The sequence below is a fragment of the Miniopterus natalensis genome, chromosome 4, assembly GCF_054644295.1.
Source record: "Miniopterus natalensis isolate mMinNat1 chromosome 4, mMinNat1.hap1, whole genome shotgun sequence".
Lineage (NCBI taxonomy): Eukaryota > Metazoa > Chordata > Mammalia > Chiroptera > Miniopteridae > Miniopterus > Miniopterus natalensis.
Genome location: NC_142084.1, coordinates 36,113,386 through 36,136,785, shown reverse-complemented (window position 1 = coordinate 36,136,785; position 23,400 = coordinate 36,113,386). Strand labels below are relative to the sequence as shown.

Genomic DNA, 23,400 nt, shown 5'->3' with positions numbered 1-23,400 from the left:
GGGGGCATGTGCCCTGACCGGGAATTGAACCCCGATCCAGGACCTCCTGGATCCTAGGTCGATGCTCAACCGCTGAGCCATGCGCGGCTGGGCCAGATTACTATTTAAAGAGTAACAGGTTTATGCCAGTGAAATTAATCGTAGATAATTTAAAAAATTTTTAATTTGTATTTATTCATTTGAGAGAGACACCGATATGTTGTTCTACTTATTCATTCGTTGGTTATGTGCCCTGACTAGGGATTGAACCCTCAGTCTTGGCACATCAGGATGAAGCACCAACCAACTGAGCTACCTAGCCAGAGCAATAATAGAAATCTTATATAACTTTTTGTAGAAACCTTTTAAGACTTGTCTAAGAAGATTGAGCTGTTTAGGCTCTGCCTCTTCATCTTGTATGTTAACTTACTACATTCTCTTAACTTTTCACTTAAATTTATGAGAACATATTAATGAGTACATCGCATTTTTTATGTACAAGTGCACTGTTTTCAACATGTTTCAGAAGAAAGTTCAATTTGCAGGATTAGGGAATGTTTTAGAGAAAGCGGAGGAGGACAGTTGGTAGGATTTGGATGGACAGGTAAGAAGTTGGCAAAAGGCACTTTGGACTAAGGGAAATGTCATTAATAAATGGGTGGAATATTGAAGTTCAGGGTTTGTTTAGATGATACTGAGTAAATAAAACATTGACAGGTGGTTCCATTAAGAGTTGTGACTAGATTGTGATTTGAACCCAAGAGTTAGTCATTAGGTATATAAAATGCGGAAATATTTGAAAAGTTTTGAGTGGTATGGGAAAAGACAAGGCCGGAAGGCTAGTTATTGTATGATTCAAGGGATGACTTGAGAAATATTAAAACAAGGTTAGAAGCAATAGGAACAGAAGGGGCTCATATAGGCTATGTGAGATCTAATAAGACATGGCAGATTAAGGGGAGAGGCATAGTTAAAATATTACTCAGTTTTTTGACAGTAAGTGATGGTGATAGTATCATATATGGATTTGAGGAAGGGCAAGACTGTTTCAGGAGGCAGGTAAGTTTGGTAATAGGTGTGTTGATTTTGAATTGAAGCAGAGTATCTAAGGGGACATATTCAGGTATTTAAAGATAGGACCCTGACAAATGGATAGTCAGCGTCTGTCTCATCACAAAAGAGATGGCATACTCAAATTAGGATAATTTAAGGAATGTTAATTTTATCATTCCCCTTTCAAGGAGTTCTGTTTGACCAAACCCAGCCTGAACCTGTTGATTAAATTCTGTTGATTAAGTCAGCCTCCTGGGACCAACAGCAGAGTGAAGAAAGGTGGAGAGTAGATCTGGAGGGACAAATGGAAGTCATCTGGTACAACTGAAGCTTAGTAAAGAAAGGTCAAATCATTCTCATTGAAGCCATGGAAATAAATGAAATCTCCATGGGGAAAGGTATTGGAGAGATTTCCCCAGGGGAGAAGATATTTAAATTCGATATTTGTCTCTCTATGATCCAAGAACAAAGGACACAGAATTAAGGAATTAACCTCAGGGAATGTTTACATTTCAAGGAACATGAAGAAGCCGAAGAGTAGTCAGAAAATTCTGGGTGACTATTCCTGAGCTTTTTTTTTTTCTTTTTCTTTTTAGCCTTTTAAGTAGCTCCTGTTAGTAGGAAAGGGAAGAATATTGGTTGGCTTGGTTAGTCCTGGTTTAAGATTTCCACTTTATCACTTACTTGGCAGTACTTAATGTTTTCAGAGTCTGTTTCACTGACATAAAATAGGACATCAGGGTTGTGAGGATTACATAAAATAATTATATAAGCAGGGAAGGGGAACCTTTTTTCTGCCAAGGACCATTTCGATATTTATAACATCATTCTCAGACCATACAAATTATCAACTTAAAAATTAGCCTGCTATATTTGGTGAAACACTTAATTAACTCACCTCTAATGTGATGGTTGGAACTGCTTCTCTTTGGTGAGGCCTTGGCGGGCCAGACCAAATGATTTCAGGCTGGATGTTCCCCACTCCTGAAAAGCATAGTGCTTATGATATACTAAGTGCTCCATAAGTGTTCTCTTAACTTCATCAACACCTTTCCATGTGCCTTCAAATATGGAAAGGTCTTTTATACATTAAAACAGAACATGTGTTTACTTCTCTGTTATGTTTATCTCTTTCCTTTCACTTCCACTTGTTAAAAAAAACAAATGTTTTGTACCTTCAGTCTGTACTTTTTCTCGTCATTCTTCCTTAACTTACTGTGCTTTGGCAACTACATTTATCATTCTTCTGAAGCTCTTTGTTTATCAGATTTCAAAGGCCACTCCTCTGCCAAATTCAGTGACCCACAGAATCATCCAGAAATAGCTCCTTCTTAATCTGGCCTTCCTATCTACTGAAACTCTGTATTCTTGCTGTTTTTCTTACTGCATGGACAGTGCTATTTATGCTTCTGAACTTTTGCTCAAATAGTTTTCTGTCAAGAATGTGTTCAGGTATTATCCATTCTTTAGGGCCCAACTACATGAAATTTTCCATGGTGATTGTGGCCTACGTTAAACACTCCCTTTCCTGATCTTCTGTCAAGCTACCTGGATTTACGCATCTGACCACTCACTTTCTTACACTGTTCTTGTGTGCATACTCCTTTTGTTTTCAAAGTGAGTGTATAAGTCCCTTGAAGAGAGCTCATATTTTTTAATTTTGTCTAGTATAGTATATGACGTAGTGTATTATACTATACATAGCTTTTAGGAAGTACAGATTGAAGCAAATTGAGTTTTGACTTACATTGCAGTATAATCAAGAACTATCTATGTAAAATCTTAAATATTTTTGTTTATATGCTAAATATTGAATACCTTAGGGTTATTTAAAATATAAAAAGGTAGTCACCCAAAAAACATAAATATGGTCATCTAAAATATATCAAAGCATAATGTCATACTTAGATTAATACATTAAAATCACATTAGATTTTAATCATTCTTGCTTACACCTAAATTTTTTTTCTCTCACAATGAAAGCAGTATATAGTCATTGGAAAAATTTAGAAGTATTGCAAAGAGTAAACAAACAGCGAAAATGACCTTTAATCTTAGCAATGAGAGGACAGTAACCTACTGCTTTTCTATACTTCCTGCTGGCCTTTTTTTTAAAAAATGTTTATTTTAAGTATAATTAACATTGTGTTATGTAATACAAGTATAATTACTAATCTTTACTAACAAACATTGGCTGAAAGGGGTCTGATAGCTTCCTCCTTCTGTCTTCTGATCATTGGGAACAGAACTTTGGTTTTTAACCAGGTATTAAAACATGAAAAGCTGGAGTTAGTAAATAATTATCAAGAAAACACAGAAAACTTTTTTTGTGATCAACAAAATTGTGTTTTGAGATTAGTTGAGTCTGGTCAGGTGTGGCTCAGCAGTTAAGCATCGACCTAGGATCCATGAGATTGCGGTTTGATTCCCGGTTAGGGCACATGCCCGGGTTGCGGGCTCGAGCCCCACTGGGGGATGTACAGGAGGAAGCCCATCAATGACTCTTTCATCATTGATGCTTCTGTCTCTTTCTCTCCCTCTCCTTTCCTCGCTCTGCAATCAATTAAAAACGAAATTAGAGATTAGTTGAAAAGACAGATGGATGATAAGAATTTTTATATAATTCAACAGGAAAGCCATGCTTTTTTTTTTAAAAAAATGAAAGTTTAGCTTTTTAAAAATGCAATTTAAGAAAATAAAACCAGATTTCTCTCTTGAAAAATAAGATAAGAAGTCTAGTTTCTTGAAGAATCTCAAGACTAAGTTGGCTTCATGATGAGCTGTGATAATTTTTTTATTTGTTATATCATCAGAAATCCTCCCTGTGGCACAAAAGGACTCTTTTAATTAGAAAATATTGTTGCCACAGGGAGGTAGAAGATCAACATGAAAAACTGGGGATCTGAAAAGGAGCCCCTATCCTAGGATTACCTGAAGGGGAAACAGATTGAGCCAGAAGGAAGACAATGCTGGTAGGTTGGTTTTTAATTTATTAAGAACATATACAATTTTACATTTAATTACAGTTATTTCAGCTGCCTATACCATATTTTTATTTGAAGGGTGACAATGATTCATTCTTACTGATGGAGGGAGAAATAATACTATATAGTATTTTTCCTCCTAAACAGTTTGCTATCTGAATTCTCCTCTGCCATGTTCCTAACATTTGTTTCTTTTTATAGATAAAGTTCTAGGGCTTTTCACCTTTACTTCCTTGGAAGCTACCACTAAACATCTTCAAGCCTTTTTAAATTCTCATTTCTGATATTTCTGCTTCTAATCTAGAATTTTCCTAAATTTTTTTTAAAGAAGCATTTTCTTCCAGTTATCTATTTTCTTGAGTTTAGCCTAGTCACTAGTTTTCTAAAGACATAAAAATGTGAATCTTAAGTTCATTTAGTTTTGATTCTAGAGTTTTTTGAATTATAACTATACTGTGATTTAGATCAGTTAGAAAGCATTATTAGCCCAGCCGGGCGTGGCTCAGTGGTTGAGCATCGACCTGGGATCCAGGAGATTGGGGTTTGATTCCCGGTCAGGGCACATGCCCGGGTTGCGGACTGCAGCTGATCAACGACTCTCTCATCATTGATGTTTCTATCTCTCCCTTCCTCTCTGAAATCAATAAAGATATATTAAAAAAAAAAAAAAAAGAGCATTATTAGAGAAAAGTTTTAATATTTTAATAACTGTATTTCATTTTGTCTAAGATGCCATCGATTGTAAGAAACAGCATTTTTAGACCACTAAAAGAAAAAAAATGCTGCCAATTATAAATTTTAGGAGACCATCAATTGTAAGATACACCCTGATTTCACATTTGTCAAAATGTGAAAAAATGAACATCTTAGAATTAATGATCCCTAGCTGGTTTGGCTCAGTGGTTAGAATGACAGCCCACAAACTGAAGGGTCCCAGGTTCGATCCCGGCCAAGGCCAAGTTCCTTGGTTGCAGGCTTGATCCCCAGCACCTGCTGGGGCTTTTGTGGGGAGGCAACCAGTTGATGTGTCTCTCTCACATTGATGTTTCTCTCTCTCTCCCCCTTCCACTCTCTCTGAAAAAGCCATGGAAAAAATATCCTCAGATGAGGATCAAAAAAAAAAAAAAAAATTAATGAAATATGTTATCATGCAATTATGAATCTTGTGAAATTCTGTGATATATCATCTGTATATTGCATTGTGTGCTCCCCACCCAAAGTCTAGTCTCCTTCCATCACTGTGTATATGACCCCTTTACGCTCTTCATCCCCGCCCCGACCTCCCAAGATCGCTAAATTCTTTACTGTCTTTTAAGAGAAGATGTTTAAGTAAAATAAATCACTTAACTGTATTGTGTAAAAATATACAAAATAATCATAGCATTAAATTATAGAGAGTATAGAAGATGAAAAATATTTTAATATAACCCATTTACTTAAATCAATAAATAGTTTTATCGTAATTGTCACTTTTTAATTGGGTTTTGTGATCTAAAAATAAAAATGAAGCTTTTGCTTTCTAAACTATAATTTTCTTCCCCTGCTGGAGGATATTTTTTCATTGCTTTTTAGAGTAGAAGGGAGAGAGAAAGAGAGAGAGAAACATCGATGTGAGAGACGCATTGATCGGTAGCCTCCTGCACGAGCCCTAGAGGGATTGAGCCTGCAACTGAGGTACCTGCCCTTGGCTGGAATCAAACCTGGGACCCTTTAGTCCACAGGCTGATGTTCTAACTACTGAGCCAAACCAGCTGGAGTTAAACTATAGTTTTAAAACAGGATCTTTTAAAGGCTCATTAAAATAGCTACTGATTTTTATACACTTGAATACTGTATGTTTTACAGATTATTAATTATGTGAAGAAGAAAATAGTGGCCAAATCAAAGAACTACCTGTCAATTAAGCAGATATGAAAAGAACTGATTTTAAATGGCATTTGTGTACCTTTCAAGAAAAGTTTATTTTATATAAGGGGAGTGATAAATATATCTAGGAAATAGATTATTAAAGGGTTTTTGTTTGGTTTTGGAAACTAGTAGAATCTATTTCTTTACACTCAGACTTTAAAAAAAACACTAGGTAACAAGTTTACATATCTAACAATGCATCTAAGTAATACAATTTTATTAATTCAGACAGGAGAAGGCTAAATACAAATTATAATTTTATTTTATTTATTATTATTATTTTTTGGTTAATCCTCACACGAGGATATTTTTTTCATTGATTTTTAGAGGGGGTGGTGAGAGAGAGAGAGAGGAAGAAAGAGAGAGAGAAACATTAATGTGAGAGACACATTGATTGGTTGCCTCCCACACCACCCTGACTGGGGCTGGGTATGAACCTGCAACCCAGGTATATGCCCTTGACCCTTCAGTGCACAGGCTGATACTCTTAACCACTGAGAAGCACTGGCCAGGGCACAAATTATAATTTTAAATGGGTGACACACAAGGTTATAGGTATAGAGGGGATAGCTCAGGGTTACAGGTATTGCCTAGAAGGGATAGCTCAGCGTCCTTAGATATACAAATAGGGATGCTTCAAAAACTCTCCAGACAGATTCATACATTCATCCTTTGCCAGCTCTTGCTCCAGCATGTCAGGCTCAGAGCTGAACATCTTGTGGTAAACAACACCCTGTCTTTGCAAGGCTTTCAGCTTTGTGGAGAAGGTGAGCAATGAAACACATTATGACAAAAAATGTGATGAGTGTTGACGATAGGATTAATGAAAGTTTAGAAGAATATATAGCAGAGGAATGCTTCCCTGAGGGGGTGACATTTAAACAGATTTGATGGGTTTGAAGTAATTAGCCAAGCTGAGAGTAGCATGGTTGAAAGCCTCAAAGAGATCATGGCCTGTTGCATATGCAGAAAGGAATTAAGTGTGGCTAGAATGTGGATTATGAGAAGGAAAGGGAATTAAAGTGAGGCTGAAGAGGTAAAAAAAAAAATCTTACTGCTGAGGGTTTGGTAAACTTTGTTTGTTGGGCCTTAAGGACAGTGGGAAGCCTTTTAAGAGGTTTTTTTCTTTTTTTTTATTTAGCCTCCATGTGATTGAGTGTTGCCTTTTAAGAGTTTTAAAGTATGTTTTTTATACAAATTTAGTTGTTTCCAAAATAGTACTGTAAACAGAGAGTAAAATAAGGCACAGCATCACCTAGAATAAAGTCTGAACGCTTTACTTCCTTGCTCACTTGAACAGAGTCTGAATGCCTTAGCTCCTCATTCACTTTTCATTTTGGATTTTTTTTTTATTAATTTATCTTTATTGTTGAAAGTGTTACAGATGTCCCCTTTTTCCCCTCATTGTTCCCCTCCACCCCACATCCACCCCACCCCCAGGCCTTCCCCACACTATTGTCTGTGTCCATGGGTTATGCTTATAAGTATATAAGTTCTTTGATTAATCTCTCCCCACCCACTCCTCCCTCCCTTCCTTCCCTCTGAGATCCCTCAGTCTGTTCTATATCTCTGGATCTGTTTTGTTCATCAGTTTATATTGTTCTTTAGATTCCACATATGAGTGAGATCATGTGATACTTGTCTTTCTCTGACTGGCTTATTTCGCTTAGCATAATACTCTCCAGGTCCCTCCATGCTGTCCCAAAGGGTACGAGATCCTTCTTTTTTACAGCTGCATAATATTCCATGGTGTAAATGTCCCACAGCTTTTTTATCCACTCATCTACTGATGAGCACTTGGGCTGTTTCCATTCACTTTTCTTATTCATCTTCCTCTCTGTTATCTGCCTCTACAGATTTGGGCTGTACGTGTGCTCATTGCTTGTACTGAGCTAAAGATATAGAGATGAGGTAGCTGCCCAGCTAGCTTTTCTTTTTGGGATTAAAAGCTAGGTGCTTTGGTACAATGCTCTTTCAGGAGGAGGAGGAATCATTGTCTCTTATGCATCCTACATGGCCTTTTGTAAACTGGGAAAACGGTCTGTAAGTTTTCTTAGATTCATCGCTTAGAGGAGGTCATGAACACTTTTAACACAGGCATTAACTGTTAATTCGGTACCAGTTTTTAATCTTTGTGTCACTGTCCTTTTTGGCCATATGGTGAGGCCTGTGGACCTCCTCCCAGAACAGTGTTTTAAAATATATAAAATACCTAGGGTTACCAAGAACCAAATGTATTGAAATACAGCTTTCAGACTGTTTTAATTGTGCTATATTAATGCATATGCCCCCCCCTCCCCAATTGCTTTTCAGAGAAAGTGGAATGGGGAAAGGGTGGTAGGGAGAAACACTGATGAGAGAGAGACACCTTGGTTGGCTGCCTCCCACACTCGACCTGACTGGGGCCAGGGATCGAGCCTGCAACCTAGGTAAATGCCCTTGGCCAGAATCAAACCCGGGATCAGTCTGCGGCCCTACGCTCTAACCACGGAGAAAAACTATCATATGCTTCTTGAATAATGAATGCATCAGTAAGACCTAGTGGCAGATCTAAGTTACTGCTGTAATTTGAAAGTAGTGATGACCATAAATTTTATTTTGAGATATCTGTCACAACTGTATTATGATAGGAAAATATTTGATTTCCATTGGTCATGAAGTCATAGATACTGCCAAAACTAATGTGGTTTGTACCTTTCGTAAAAATTAACATTCTAAATTTCAGTTAGAATCTAAAAAACATTTTTCCCAGGTCTCATCCTATTGTTTTAACTTTCATCCACCTTTTCATCCTTTCCTCCTCCAGACCCTGTCCTACTCTTTTCTCTTTTCCCTAATATGAATCCATCATAGTGATCTGAAAGCCATTTTAAATGTGTCACTTATTGAATATAGCCTTAGATTCCCTGCTAAGGAACCAAAAGTCTCCCAACTAGGTAGTCGTAATTTTTCATGCCCCTTAATTGATTGCCTTAATTTAATTCATTATACAACATTCTTATGTTTGAACATATAATATATTTCTTTAAAGGCTTATTTAATATTTTACGATCTCTTATTGGTCTGAGAACCCCTCTATACCTGTGACAGAAATTTCTGTGGCTGATAGTTCTCAAACTTGAGCATAGATTTGAATCATCTGGAGGCCCCACCTCCTGAATTTCTGATTTGGTGGGTCTGCAGTGGAACTCAAGAATTGGCATTTTCGCCTAGCCGGACGTGGCTCAGTGGGTGAGCATCGACTTAGGATCCAGGAGATGGTGGTTTGATTCCCGGTCAGGGCACATGCCTGGGTTGAGGGCTTGATCTCCAGTTGGGTGTGTGCAGGAGGCAGCTGGTCAGTGACGACTTTCTCATAATTCATTTTTTTCTCTCTCTCTCTCTCCCTCTCCCTTCCTCTCTCTGAAATCAATAAAGATATTTAAGAAAAGAAAAGAAAAAAAGAACTGGCATTTTCAACAAGTTCCCAGCTGATGCTGATGCTGTGTACCAAGGGTTCAGACTTTGAGAAACATTACCTAGACTGTTGGGAATGATGGCACCAAAAGAGAGCTGCTGCCATTGTGAAAACCCAACTGATATTGTAAACATACCCATGACAAAAGATTGTTATTGGGGGTGAAAAGATATTAAAATTCTTTCAGGGGTATATGAGATGATATAATGCGTTACTACTATTAATTCATTAGTAAACATTCATTGAGTATCTACTATATTCCAGGCACACTTTAAGGCATGGGGCTACTAGAGCTGTAGACAAAACAGGTGATATTTCTGCATTCATGGTGCCTAGAATCTAGTGAAGAAACATGTAAGGTCGCTATACTGCAGAATTGCTTTGTCACAAATCAGAATACATAAATTAACTCTTGAAATTGTTCTTTGAATTAATATTTTCAATTAAGCTAAAATAATAAACTCAAGAATCATTTCTTTTCAAGCATTTGTAGCAGCAGATAAATTCTTCTCCATGTGACAGTTATTAAGTATAGTTGAGATACTGGTAAACTTAATATTTATAATGTAAAAACTACCTTTTATACACAAAGTACTGTCCTAGGTCCCCAACTTGAATGAGACATGGTGCCTGGCCTCAAAGGAGTTTACCAGCCAACTAAGTTGAAAAAAGCAAGCATTCAAGGAAATACTTGTATAGAGTAGACATAGTTGGGGAAAGGTGAGGAAAGACAAAGAATTGCCAAATATGGTAGCTAATCTCAAGGTTCCAGACTGCATTATTGCTAATGTGGTGGGTAATATTTAAATCTCATCATAAGGGCATAATTGACAGTTACGGCCTGTGGGTTTAGGGGCAAAGGAGCAAGTCAAATAGAATTAAACATTTCTAAATCTCACCATTTTTATTTTTTAATGTGTGGAAACAGTACCATCAAAACACATGAGTGACTTCTTTTTCCTATTCACAGAAAATCAGGGACCAGCCCTGGCCTGTGTGGCTCAGTTAGCTGAGTGTTGTCCCATGCACCCACTGAGAGGTCACCAGTTCGATTCCTGGTCAGGGCACATGCCTAGGTTGCTGGCACGATCCCCAGTGGAGGGCTGTGCAGGAGGCAGCTGGTCAATGTTTATCTCTCACATCAGTGTTTCTCTCTCTCTCCTTCTCCTTTCCTCTCTCCCTCTAAAATCAATTAAAAAAACATATTTAAAAGAAAATTGGGACAGTGCTAAGAACTCAACCTGTTTGCAGTAGTTAGTTACACTTTGGGAGTGGGATTAGGAGATGAGGTAGACTAATTTTTATTTTTATTTTTACATTTCTATAATGTTTTCATTGCATATATCAATAGTCTGCCTTGTGTGAAGGATGAAGTGTGTGTGGATTGGGTTCTAGGGTTCACACTGAGGTATCCAAATGAGTCTAAGGTCCTGCTGTGATTTGGTGCCACCTGGTGGTATTTGTGTACTCCAGTGACTGTTGTTCAAGGATAGAATGAAAGATGGGAGGCAGTTAGAGGTGACTTATTTGGATTCTTGTATTCATGACGTTTTACCCTATTATATTTAAATTTGCACTTATTTGTTTAATGTTTCCACACAGTGTTTCATACAGCCAGAGACTATATCCATTGTGTTTACTGGTTTTGCTTAGAGTCAGATACCAAGTATTCGGTCAAGTGTTTGTTGAATGAGGGAGTAAATGAGAAGACATCATGAACCAGAAGAGAATGCCAGGAATTTTGTATTTTATTTGGAGACTGACAAATAATGTAATTTAACTTGAAATTAGACGTTGTAAAGATACATGGTTGAGACACAATAGGCTAGAAAAACAGTGCAACCAGGTTGTGGTGGCCCTTGAATAAAACAGGAACTGTGTGAAACGTGATCTGGAGAAGATGAGAAGTGAAAAGAAGGACATTTATTTTAAGCAACTAGAGCACACTAAAATAATAGAAATAGAAGGTATAGCTTCCAAATACTAAGTTGGGGGTAGGTGAGGGAATACCGTAAGCTTGACCGCCCTAACAAGGGGCAACAGGAGAAAATAATCTGGAAGTATAAATTAAAAAAATCAAGCCCTGGCCAGTGTGCCCAGTTGGTTGAAGCGTCCTGCTGTACACTAAAAGGCTGTAGGTTCGATTGTTTTGGTTTTGGTTTTGTGTTAGTTATAAGTGTGGAGTCCAGTCAGATGCTTTTTTGGAATTTGATAAGTCATGATTTTTCTCCTTCATTAATGTCATTTAATTGACACATTGTCAGACATCAGACTCTCCTTGCCTTTGAGAATACGTGTTGCTCATCATTTTGCTGTGGTTTGCTTTAAGTTAAGGGCCTTTCATAAGGGATAAAGAACTGTAATTTTCTGTTGTGTTGTCTTTATTTGATTTTAGAGTCAAGATCACACTAGGCTCCTAAATAACGCAGGTTGCCTTCATATATTATTCTCTTGAATTTTACAGCTTGTAAGAATTTCCCTTAAGGGACATTTAAGAGATTTTATTTTGTGGAGAGATTTTGGACTACATTTTAATTTCTTTCCTACTTACTATTATATTCTTTTTTTTTTTATACAATGTATACAGTTTCTTTATACAATTCATTTAGATTTAATGGTTTTATATCTTAACTGCAGTTATTACTTCCTTTTCTATATTACATTTATACCTTTCTTCTTATGTATATATATTTTAATGTTTTTATTTATTTTTTTGAGAGAGAAAGGGAGAGAGGGATAGAGAGAGAAAAACATCGATGAGAGGGAAACATCACCCATCAGCTGCCTCCTGCATGCCGCCTACTGGGTATTGAGCCCACAACATGGGCATGTGCCCTGACTGAGAATCAAACCGGTGACCTCTTGGTTTATGGTCAGTGTTCAACCACTGAACCATAGCAGCTGGTCTACACCTTCTTTTCTTGATATCTCTTGCTGGGGTCCATCTGTTTTATTAATCTTTTCAAAAATCATCTTTTGGTTTTGTGAATCTTTTTTAAAAAATTATATTTCCCTTTTTTTTCCTGCTCTTCATTATTTCCTTTCTTCTTGTTTCTTTTTGTTTGTTCTGTTAATTTTTCCATGTTTATGAGTTGAATGTATTTTGTGCATCTTTATTTTTTAAACTTTTTATTTCCCGAACTCTAGTACTATATTAGCTATGCCACACATAGTTTGGCATATTGTGTTCTCACTGTAATTAATTTCTAAATATTTCTTAATTACTTTATGATTTCCTTTATTATTATTATTTTATTTAATCTTCACCAGTGGATATGTTTTTATTGATTTTAGAGATACAGAGAGCGAGAGAGAAACATTGATGAGTGAGAGAGAGAGAAAGAAAGAGAGAAACATTGATCGGCTGCTCCTGGTCATGCCCCCACCAGAGATGAAACCCAAAACCTGGGTATGTGCCCTGACTGGGAATTGAACCTGCAGCCTTTCAGTGCATGGGACGATGCTCCAGCCAACCCAGCCACCCATCCAAGGCTGATTTCCTTTTCTTTCTTTCCTCTTTTCCTTTTCCTTTTCCCCTTTCCTTCCCTTTCCTTCCCTTTCCTTCCCTGTCCTGTCCTGTCCTGTCTCTCTCCCTCCCTCTCTCCCTCTCTCTCTCTCTTTCTTCTTTCTTTCTTTTTGGTTAATCCTCATCTGAGGATATTTTTCCCATTGCTTTTCAGAGATAGAGGAAGGGAGGGCAAAAGGGAGAGAGAGAGAGAAAAAAAAATCAATATGAGAGAGACACATCAACTGGTTGCCTCCTGCACACACCCCAACCTGGGGTGGGGAGCAAACCTTCAGTGCTTGAGCCAGTGCTGTAATCACTGAGCAACACTGGCCGGGCTGATTTCCTTTTTATTCCAAGGACTACTTAACACACAGTGTAAGGGAAAACATATATTAATTAGATTGTATCAAAATTTAAAATTTTTGTAGGACAGAATACCATAGACCAACCAAATTAAAAGCCAGACAGTAGGCTGGCAGAAGATATTTGCAACACATATCTGATTTATTATCTAGAATATGTTAACATTCTACAGATCAGTAATACAAAAGATGTCACAGAAAAATGACAAATGATATGAATAAGCAATTTATAGGGGAAATACTAATGGCCAATAAGTATGAAAAAAGTCTATCTTCAGTACTTTTTAAGTCTATGCAAATTAATACAACAGTGAAAAATTTCTCATCACCCAACAGATGGCAAAAATTTTAAAAGTCTGATCATATTTTTTATTGATAAGAAGGTGAAAAAAATGGGAACTATCACATACCACTGGTGGGATTTTTAGACTCGCACATCTACTTAAGAGAGAGTGACATAAAATTAAAAATGCATTCTGTAAACTAAATTTCTATTCATAGGTATATACTGTGGACTCTAATGTTTAAGGAAACCTAGATAAGATTTTTTGCAACATTGTTTATAAAAGTGAAAAATGGAGGCAACTTAATTGTCCTACCAGTTGATAATGTGATGATTTTTATTCTCTTTCTCTATACAATAATCCTGTCTCCCTCCCTATAAGCATCAAATTTAATTTGATTAATGGGAATTTTTCTTAGTGTACTGAGTATGTATATCCTGTGGTATATACTTAAAACTTAAGTAAAATACAGAAAACATGAACCTAAGCCAGATCATCAGTCTCAAAATTGGTACATACTGGATCCTTATTCATGATAAGGTTTTCATAGTCCATAAATGCATATGGAAAAATAACTTAGGATAAAGTAACTTTGTAGAATCTTAAAATAGCCATGGTCCTTCTCAGGAAAATGTACATTTTGCTAAAAAAATTTTACCTTTTTCTACCCCCTATTAAAAAATCCATGCCTTCTAAAGGCTTTTTATACATATAAATAATTTAACTTTCCTGGGTCCAAAATGTAGTATAAATCCACTAAACTATTTTGTATCTCATACTGTCTCCAACAATTTCACCCTTAGTGAGTGTTCTATGTGAATTGAGAAGGCTTAATTTTTTTTCTTTTGTCATGTTATTTAATGCTACCAGGTGTAGTAGTAATAGGTGCCCCAACAGAAACTTACCTAAAGTAAGTGCTGGAAAATTATGTTTTGGATAAATGAATGAATATGTGACTTTAGGTCCAAACACCTTTATTTTAATAATATTTTATAAACCCTGACCATTAAAACAGTAGTATAAAAACTGCAACTAGAGAATTGAACAGTAGTATAAAACATGAAATAATTCATTTTTCTCTTTGTGAATCTGTAGAGTGCATTCCTGTATCTGTTGTCTATCTTCCAGTGTTGGTGAGCCAGCCTTTACTTAATGGTCCTAAATCACTTGATTCAGCTTCTTGTTCTTGACAGACATTTTTCTTGCTCAGTTTTCTTGACACCACCCAAATATGTCCATCACACCACGCCCCAACTTTGAATGTCATCGTTAGTTTGGTTTTATCAGAAAAAACTTAGACTACCCCCGCCGGTTTAGCTCAGTGGTTAGAGCGTCAGCCTGTGGACTGAAGGGTCCTGGGTTCGATTCCGGTCAAGGGCATATACCTCAGTTGTAGGTTCGATCCCTGGTCAGGGCTTGTGTGGGAGGCAACCAGTTGAGCTGTCTCTCTCACATTGATGTTTCTCTCTTTCTCTCTCTCTCCCTTCTACTCACTCTCTGAAAAAGCAATGGAAAAAATATCCTTTGGTGAGGATTAAAAAAGAAAATAAAAGCATAGATTGTTTGGCTGCCTCATATTGTTCTTCTACCATTCACTGCTCAAAATTTTTTTCCATTTAAAAAAATTTCTCAGAAAGACTCTTAACCATTGCTGTAGCTTTTGATATTAAAAAGCAAAACAGCCCGGCCGGGCGTGGCTCAGCGGTTAAGTGTTGACCTAGGATCCAGGTGATCAGGGTTCGATTCCCGGTGAGGGCACATGCCCGGGTTGTGGGTTGCAGCCGATCAATGACTCTCTCATGAGTGATGTTTCTATCTCTCTCTCTCCCTCTCCTTTCCTCTCTCTGCAATCAGTAAAGATATATATATATGTATTTTTAAAAAAAGTGAAACAACCATTTTGCAATTAACAATTCATAAATGTTACAGTAAAATGGATTAAATTTTTCATCCATTTTATAACTTCTAAGTCTTTTAGATGAATATTGTTTTGTAGAATTTTTGTCCTTGAGATCATAGATACTGTGCGACTTTGGTCGAATTACTTAACTTCTTGGGGCCTCAGTTTCCTGATGTGTAAAGTGAGGGCATTGGACTAAATTGGTGATTCTCAAATGACTCAACCATTGGTAGTTAAAGAGCTGTTACTACTAAAATAGGAAATTGGCATTCTTCTCCCAAGCTATAAAAAGATAGCATTAATGGATAAAATATCTCCTCACTTTGATTCCTACCTATAATTTTTTTAAACTTTAAAATTTCTTTTGTCCCTTGCTTGTACTAGTATCTGATAGGGCACACAATTCTGTTTGCTTTTTAAAGTGTAATATATTATCTCATTTATGGTAGTCAGGAAAAGAGATCATGATGTTTAGTTTCCTTATTTTTTGAAAACCTCTAGGTGATGTTGTCTCTAGGCTCCTTTCCAACCATAACATTTTTTGATTCTGTGTACTAGATAAAGGGAAAAACACAAATGAAATCACCAGGGCAAACTAAAAATAAAAAAACATTGAAAACCTATATAGTATTAGTTACAACTGTAATATTTATATATCTCCCAAGAATTTTTTCCACCATGGCTACTACAGGACCATAAAATCATTGAAATAGCCAAGGGTATCTAATTATTTTTGGTCTTATTAAACTTTAATGATAATGATTATATTGTGAAGATTTGTTTTCAAAATGGAGAGGTTGGAGGATGAAAGAGTTGATGCCCAGACTATAAAGAATTAAGAAATGGCCCGGTTGGTGTGGCTTAGTGGTTGAGCATTGAGCTATGATCCAGGAGATCAAGGTTTGATTCCTGGTCAGGGCACATGCCTGGGTTTCCTGCTTAATCCCCAGTAGGGGGCGTGCAGGAGGCATCCGATCAATGACTCTCTCTTATTGATGTTTCTATCTCTTCCTCTCCCTTCCTCTCTCTGAAATCAATAAAAATATATATTTTTAAAAAAATTAAGAAATGGAAAGAACTGCTCAGCACTCTAGTTGAAAGTCGGAGGTCATTTACAAACTTTACCCTGTTCTTTCTTTATCTAAGCTTTGAAATGTCACAAGTTGGGAGTTTAAACTGCTCTTCCTTCTGTATTAATTCTCTTGCTGATTAACAAATTACCTCAAATTTTGCAACTTAAAACACCAAACATTTATTATATTGTTCAGTTTTGAGATTAAGGTTTAGGGAGTGGCTTATCTGCGTGGTTCTAGCTCAGGGTCTTTCAAGAAGCTGCAGCCTGCCCAGCCAGTATGGCTCAGTGGTTGAGCGTCTACCCATGAACCAAGAGATGACCAGTTCCATTCCCTGTCAGGGCACATGGCCGGGCTGCAGGCTCCATCCCCAGTAGGGGGCATACAAGAGGCAGCCAATTGATCAATGTTTCTTTCTCATCCATGTTTCTATCTCTCTATCCTTCTCCCTTCTCTTTTTCTAAAAATCAATAAAAATATATTTAATAGTAATTAAAAAAAAGCTGCAGCCATCTGAAGGCTTGATTAGGGCTGGAGGTTCTGGTTCCTAGATAGCTCTGTCACATGACTGTTGGCAGGCTGCCATTGTTCCTCACCTAATGGGCTTCTCCACGGAGTTATTTGAGTGTACTCATGACATGGCAGTGGGCTCCCTTTGAGAGAGTGACTCGGAAGGAAGAGATCAAGCAGAGTTTCTGAAGGCACACCCCATCACTTCAGCTTTCTTATGTTTGTTAGAAGTGAGCCAGTAAGACCAGCCTACACTCAAAGGGAGAGGGGGAATTAGGCTCCACCTACTGAAGGGAGCACTGAAAGAGAACTTTTCAGGCAAGAAAATCCATAGATACTACATGCATTATAACATAAACAGGCCTTGTTACTTTGGTGGTTGGGAAGTGTTTGAGGGTAAGGGCTCTGGTGGAGTCAGAAGTGTTTAGGTTCAAATCCTGGCCCTGCTTCCCATAACTCTCACCTTGGTCAAGGAACCTTAGATTCCTCATCTATAAAATGAGCACAATAGTAATACCTATTTCATAGGAAGGTAGAGAGGAATAACTGAGAAAAGTGAAGATAGAGCACTTAGCATAGTGGCTTTTATTTCAATAAGAGTTAGCTATTTTTTACGTTATTTTTTCCTCCCAGGACACAGCAATAACTTTGATATAGGGGATTTCCTCTGTAATGTTATTAACAGAATATGACTTTGCTCTCTAGTGTCTACCATGTTAACCTATGTATTCTTACTCAGTTTTTTATTCTGCTTATCAATACCTTCTTAATCTTTGAAGACTTGAGAAATACAGATTGTGTGTGTGATGTGTGCATATACACACATATACATGTTACATATACATATATTCACATATGCTACATGGTTTGAGTCATATTGTGTGGAAAAATACATGTATATTTAAATCATATACATTTATAATTTTAATGTTTTTTTAAAATATATCTTTATTGATTTCAGAGAGAGTAAAGGAGAGGGAGAGAGAGAGAGAAACATCAATGATGAGAGAGTTATTGATGTCTGGCTCCTGCATACCCTTGACTGGGGATCGAGCTCGCAACCTGGGCGTGTGCTCTGACAGGGAATCAAACCCCAGTCACCTGGATCCTAGGTCTACGCTCAACCACTGAGCCATGCCCGGCCAGGCTAATTGTAATGTTTTGACATGTTAAATTCCTCAAACATGTGTTGTTTTTTTTAATACTCACTCGAGGATATATTTATTGATTTTAGAGAGAGAGGAAGAGAGAGAGAGAAAGAAAGAAAAACATTGATGTGAAAGAGAATTATTGATTGGTTGCCTCCTGAATATATCCCGACAGGGATCGAACCCACAATCGAGGCATGTGCCCCGACTGGGAATTGAACCCACAGCCTTTCAGTATAGGGGATGACGCTCTAACCTACTGAACCACATGGTCCAATCATGTTTTTAAAAGAACAATCCATTGAATGTCGTTTCCTTTTTTTTTTTTAAAATATATCTTTATTGATTTCAGAGAGAGGAAAGGAGAGGGAGAGAGAGACACAGAAACATCAATGAGGAGAGAGTCATTGATCAAGCCCGCAACCGGGCATGTGCCCTGACTGGGAATCGAACCCTGATTGCTTGGATCCTAGGCCGATGCTTAACCGCTGAGCCACGCCCGGCTGGGCGAATGTCTTGTTTCCTTAAGCTAGACCCTAGAAATGAAATTCCTGGGTCATAATATATGAACCTCTTTCATACTTGTGACATAACAATGTCACATTGCTTTCCTTAAAGTTTGTATCAATTTATATTTCCAGCAGCATCCTGTCCTTACTGTTATTCCCAGTATAGTATTACTGGTTTATAAAAAGTATTTATGTCTTTTGAAAGCCTACTTAAAATAGCATGGCAGAATTCCATTTACAGTCCAGGAAACTGTGTTTTTACAGGAGCATTACATATAAAGGAATCAGTGTTTTCTGCATTAGTTTTTATCATCCACACACATATGCATATATAGTATATGTGTGTGTATAATACCTGTGAAGTATTATGCAGGAATAGATAACAGCTTCTATTTCCTTATAAAATATAAGGCTAACATGGATACATAAAATTAGGATGTATAGCAAGTAAATACACACACTCTTCTTAAGATACAGATCAAGAAGCAAATAGCAAAGTAAAAGTTAGGTATCAGGCTTCAAACTGACTCCCACATTGAGGAGAGGGCGCTTTCTTGAGCCAAGCTTACCTGTCACATCCAGAGAGAAAAACCACACACACACACAAAAACCCACCTTTGGCTTACATAACTCTCTTCCCTTCTAAATACATGAAAAACTGATAGGAGTGGAAATTCAGATTTGTTATAATTTCAATGATCTACCTAAAGCCAGCAATTCCCTTTGTGTTCCTTATCATCTCAGACCTGGAAACTGTCTAAGATGCTGCCTATCAATGGATGATCCTTATTTTAAACTGACTGGAAATAAAAAAGAAAAGCTTCCAGTCATATAGTTCCTTTCGTCCAATGGTTGGCAAGTTTACCTAATGCAAGAGATTCTTATTTGGTTTCAGGGAAGTTGTGCTTTGGAAATGGTCTATAGGTTCTTGTTTTGGGAGGGTGGGGATCATGGTGGTAGGGTCAGGGGAAAGGGCCCAAAGAGTAAATGAGTATTTCGAAGAAATGAAAAAAAAGTCATGGCTATGTAAATTCTGGTTTCACTGACATGTTGGGCAAATATTTGAAAAATGATACTGCATTAATCTTAGCACTGGGAAAAATATTTTTCTCTAGATTATCATCACAGTTCATTCAATTCAGATTACAAAGATTATACCTTTTCATTTGTAACTGCCAGATCTTGTTTGTGTTTATTCAGCAAATACTTATTGAGCACTTACTGTGTAGGAGGCACTGTTCTACTCAAATTTTGTGTAGGAACAACTTTAGGGCAAATTTTGTTTCAAATTTTTTTTTTTTTTTTTTTATATATTGTGAAAATCCGAAACCAGGGAAGCATTTTTCTTTTGTTTTTGTTTTAACGAAGCTCATCGGAATCATTTTACTGGTTTGATTTCCTGTGTTAATAAATTTATAGTCACTAAATGGCAATTTATGTCCCTCTTCTATTCTGTTTTAATATGGACTTTATTTGTAATAAGGTTCCTATCAAAAAGATTTTTGAAAGATTATGTTATAAATGAATACGTTTATTCGTTCCCAAATGAATCAAATATAAGTGAAAGGGTACTTGAATTTCATGACAGCAGATTGGGGAAGGATAATCGAATCTCCCAGAGGCTGGCATGCGCTGTTGTTTACTAATAAGTGCCTGTTTAGTTTGCCTGGAACAGGAGAAGGACGCAGTCGGTCCGTGAAAGTAGTTAGAAGCGCCTTAACTTTCTGAGTACGGCTTTTAGAATATTTTGTGGGTATGACTTTTTGGGGTTGGTATTCCTGGTTTAAAGTGCAGCCTTTTCAAGTGAACGGGTTACGTGTTGCATAAGCTTTAAAACGGCCAAAACAAGTTAAATAGCCACCTTTATTTACAGCTGCTGGGCTAGGTATTAGATCTTTTCCAGGAAGAAAATTTGACTGATAGCTCTTTTCCAGAGTGGGGACAATTGCAGACTTTTCTTCCGCAGAGCGTGAAATGCGCCTCTTCCTGCCCAGGGGCCCAGCCCTGGCCGCGGCTGCCGCGGCGATTTCCAGCCTCAGGTGTCCCTCTCGCCGCGGGCCGGGCCGGGCCGGGCCGCCCTCGGGCGGGCGTCGGGACTTCCTGTCTGGGCGCGGGGCGGAAGGATCGCGTTGCCAGCCGAGACGGCCGCCGCCGCCCCTGCCGTTAGGTGGTGGGGTTTCTCAGCCCGGCGGCGGGAGGCGGGCCGGCCTCGGCTTCCTGTCGGAGGACGCGCAAGGATCTGGGCGTCTGAGTGTGTGCGAGTGCGTGAGTGTGTGTCGGTCGCACGGCGTGTCTCTGGCCGTGGGTTCCGCCTCCTCTCCTGCCGCCGCTGCTCACGGTGTAAGTCAATGTGAAGCAGCAGCTCCAGCCCCGGGATAAACATGGCGACGTCTCTGCATGAGGGACCCACGAACCAGCTGGATCTGCTCATCCGGGCTGGTAAGGACAGGGGAACTTTTCTCCTGTGCATCGGTGCAGCAGGAGAGGGGTGCACAGAAGGCGGGGTGACTCCCCTGTGGCGGTCAGTGCCGGGGGTACAGTGTCCACCTCAGTCATTGGGGCGGCCGGGGGAAAGGGGGGTAGTGAATGAAGTAATGGAGGCGACGAATCAGGAAGTGATCACCTTGGAGAGTAACCTGCCTCGAATCTGGCGCTGTCGCTTCAGGGTGGGTTCGGCGGGCAGCGGCGGCAGCTGCCGGGCGGAGCGCTGGCAGCGGGTGCTGGGGAGCCGAGCCGCAGTTAAGTTGGGGACTCGGGGGCGGACTAGTTGTGCGCTTCACCCCAGTTGCCGAGGAACCAGGAAGTGAGTGAGGCTGTTGTCTGTCGGCTGCGCCTGCCACGCTGTCTGGCTGGAGAGGCCGCTACCGCCCGCGGTCGGGGGCGGCGGGCTCCCCGGGTGAACGCTCGCCACCCCCGCCCCGTTCTTCTCAGACTCGGTCCACGGATCCACGACTTCCGCATGGACGAGGCAGCCCCGGGCCATGTCCGGTAGACCGCTACCCGCCAAAAAAATGCTCTGACCCTCCCCACCTTGTGCAGTCTCAGGAGTAACGGTTCTGGAAGGGTCACTTAATGTGGAGTAGCCCGGGATGCTGTTTCTCTCGGCGGCCCTCCCCCCTTTCCTTATTTAATGGGTGGCTGTGAAGAAGTAGGTTTATGCCCCTTCCCTCGTGGGTTGTTTTTTTTTAGGGGGGAGAATGGGAATGACACGGAATATCTTGTGTACGCGTGACCTGGAGCGTTGGGGCGTCAGAGAAGGTTTATTTTTGTAAACAGTGGGTGAATGTGAAGGAGTGGGGCGGCGGGAGGGAGTCTTGGCCCTAGGGAAGTCTCAGCACGGAATTGCCCCCTTTCCCCCTCCCCCCCAAACCTCCCACCATAGCGGAAGCGCCTCGGAGAGGACAGAACGGCCGGGATTGACAGGCCTCTGGTTCCAATCTGCTCGCCGAGATGTTCCAAATGAGAACGTTGATTTCTGGGGGCGGGACTCCGGGCTTGCGCTGGGCCAATGAAGATTGGGCGGGAGTGAAGCTGACAATGTACGCATGGAATTGGAGGGAAGGAGAGTGTAAACACGGAAGTGGCCGCGGGGGTGGGGGATGTGCAGCGCCACTGCTGCAGCGGAAGGGCACGGACTTAAGTTACATAGAAGCAGCAGCTTTACTTAATAGACAGCTTAGCGAGGGCCCATAATCGATTCAGCAGTGCTTGCATCCTATTTACTTACTGGAATAATAAACATACATGTTCCTCCCTCCCGGTTCTATTTCATACCGCCATCAATGGGAATTGGAAGATGGGAAATGCCAAAGAGTAATGCTGTAAAAGATGTTGCCCCGTTTCCCATCCATTGTTTTTAGGTAGGGAACATGAAATTAGTTTGGTTGGTGAAACATTCTGTTCGTTTGGGGGGAATCATGAACACATTCGTATCTCTGAATTTAACAGAAGAACTTTAAAGGAACTCTGGAATACTGTAACTGTATGTATTGTATAGCAAATAATGAGTGACCAGCCTTTATTCTATAAAATGTAATACTAAACGTTTCAAAGGTCCCAAAGAAAAAATCAGTTTACTGATTTTTAGTGATTAAAACACATTTGACAGTTATTTTATGATCAGAGCAAGAATTTTAAGTATTAGTGAATAAGAGACAGTGAATACAAGGAGAACTTGGTTCCTTTGTGTATGCTCAGTCCGCTAATAGCATAATATGAATTAAGGGTTGGAATTTTTGGCTTTACATGATGGATTGGGTCAGTGATATTTCTGTGAATGATAAACATGTACATTTCAAGAAATGTTTCCAGTGGTTTTGAACACAGTGAGAGAACCTTATAATAACCCCAGCAGTTAGAATTTTGGGGGAAAATTGTAAAGGGCTTAATTTTGCTGATGGAAGGTATTTTTTTCATAGGCTTTTGGGATTATTAGTGAAACTGAATGTGACCTGTAGATAGTTTGCTTGGAGTGGATACATATAGACAGCCTACAGTTTGAAAATACAAAAATTTTATATCCCTTTAAGGTTTTTTTGTGTTTTTTAAGTTAATTGCGACCTCCAGCCCTACTGCATTTCTTTAGTATATACAAACCTTACAATTGAAGTTTGCTTTATGATTTTAATGTCCTGTAAAGAATATGTTTTACATATAATTGTTTTCAAATCATTTCCTCAATCATGTTCATGTAATCTGAAGCTCCTTTACAAGTCCTATTTTAGA

At 38.9% G+C, this 23,400-nt stretch overlaps 1 protein-coding gene across 4 annotated transcripts in view; it reads left to right on the top strand.

The window, feature by feature from the left end:
* Positions 1 to 23,400, top strand: part of ELF2 (E74 like ETS transcription factor 2) — an 86,943-nt gene that overhangs the window by 42,425 nt on the left and 21,118 nt on the right. Inside the window, exon 1 of one of the 4 annotated variants that reach the window (XM_016210198.2) lies at positions 20,846 to 21,114. The exons of 2 other annotated variants lie outside the window; for them this stretch is intronic. In XM_016210198.2, coding sequence (XP_016065684.1) covers positions 21,057 to 21,114 — 58 coding nt within the window. In that variant the 5' untranslated portion in view covers positions 20,846 to 21,056. Of the gene's footprint in view, positions 1 to 20,845; positions 21,115 to 23,400 lie in introns of those variants that run through there. One more of the 4 variants, XM_016210197.2, reaches the window with a different exon arrangement.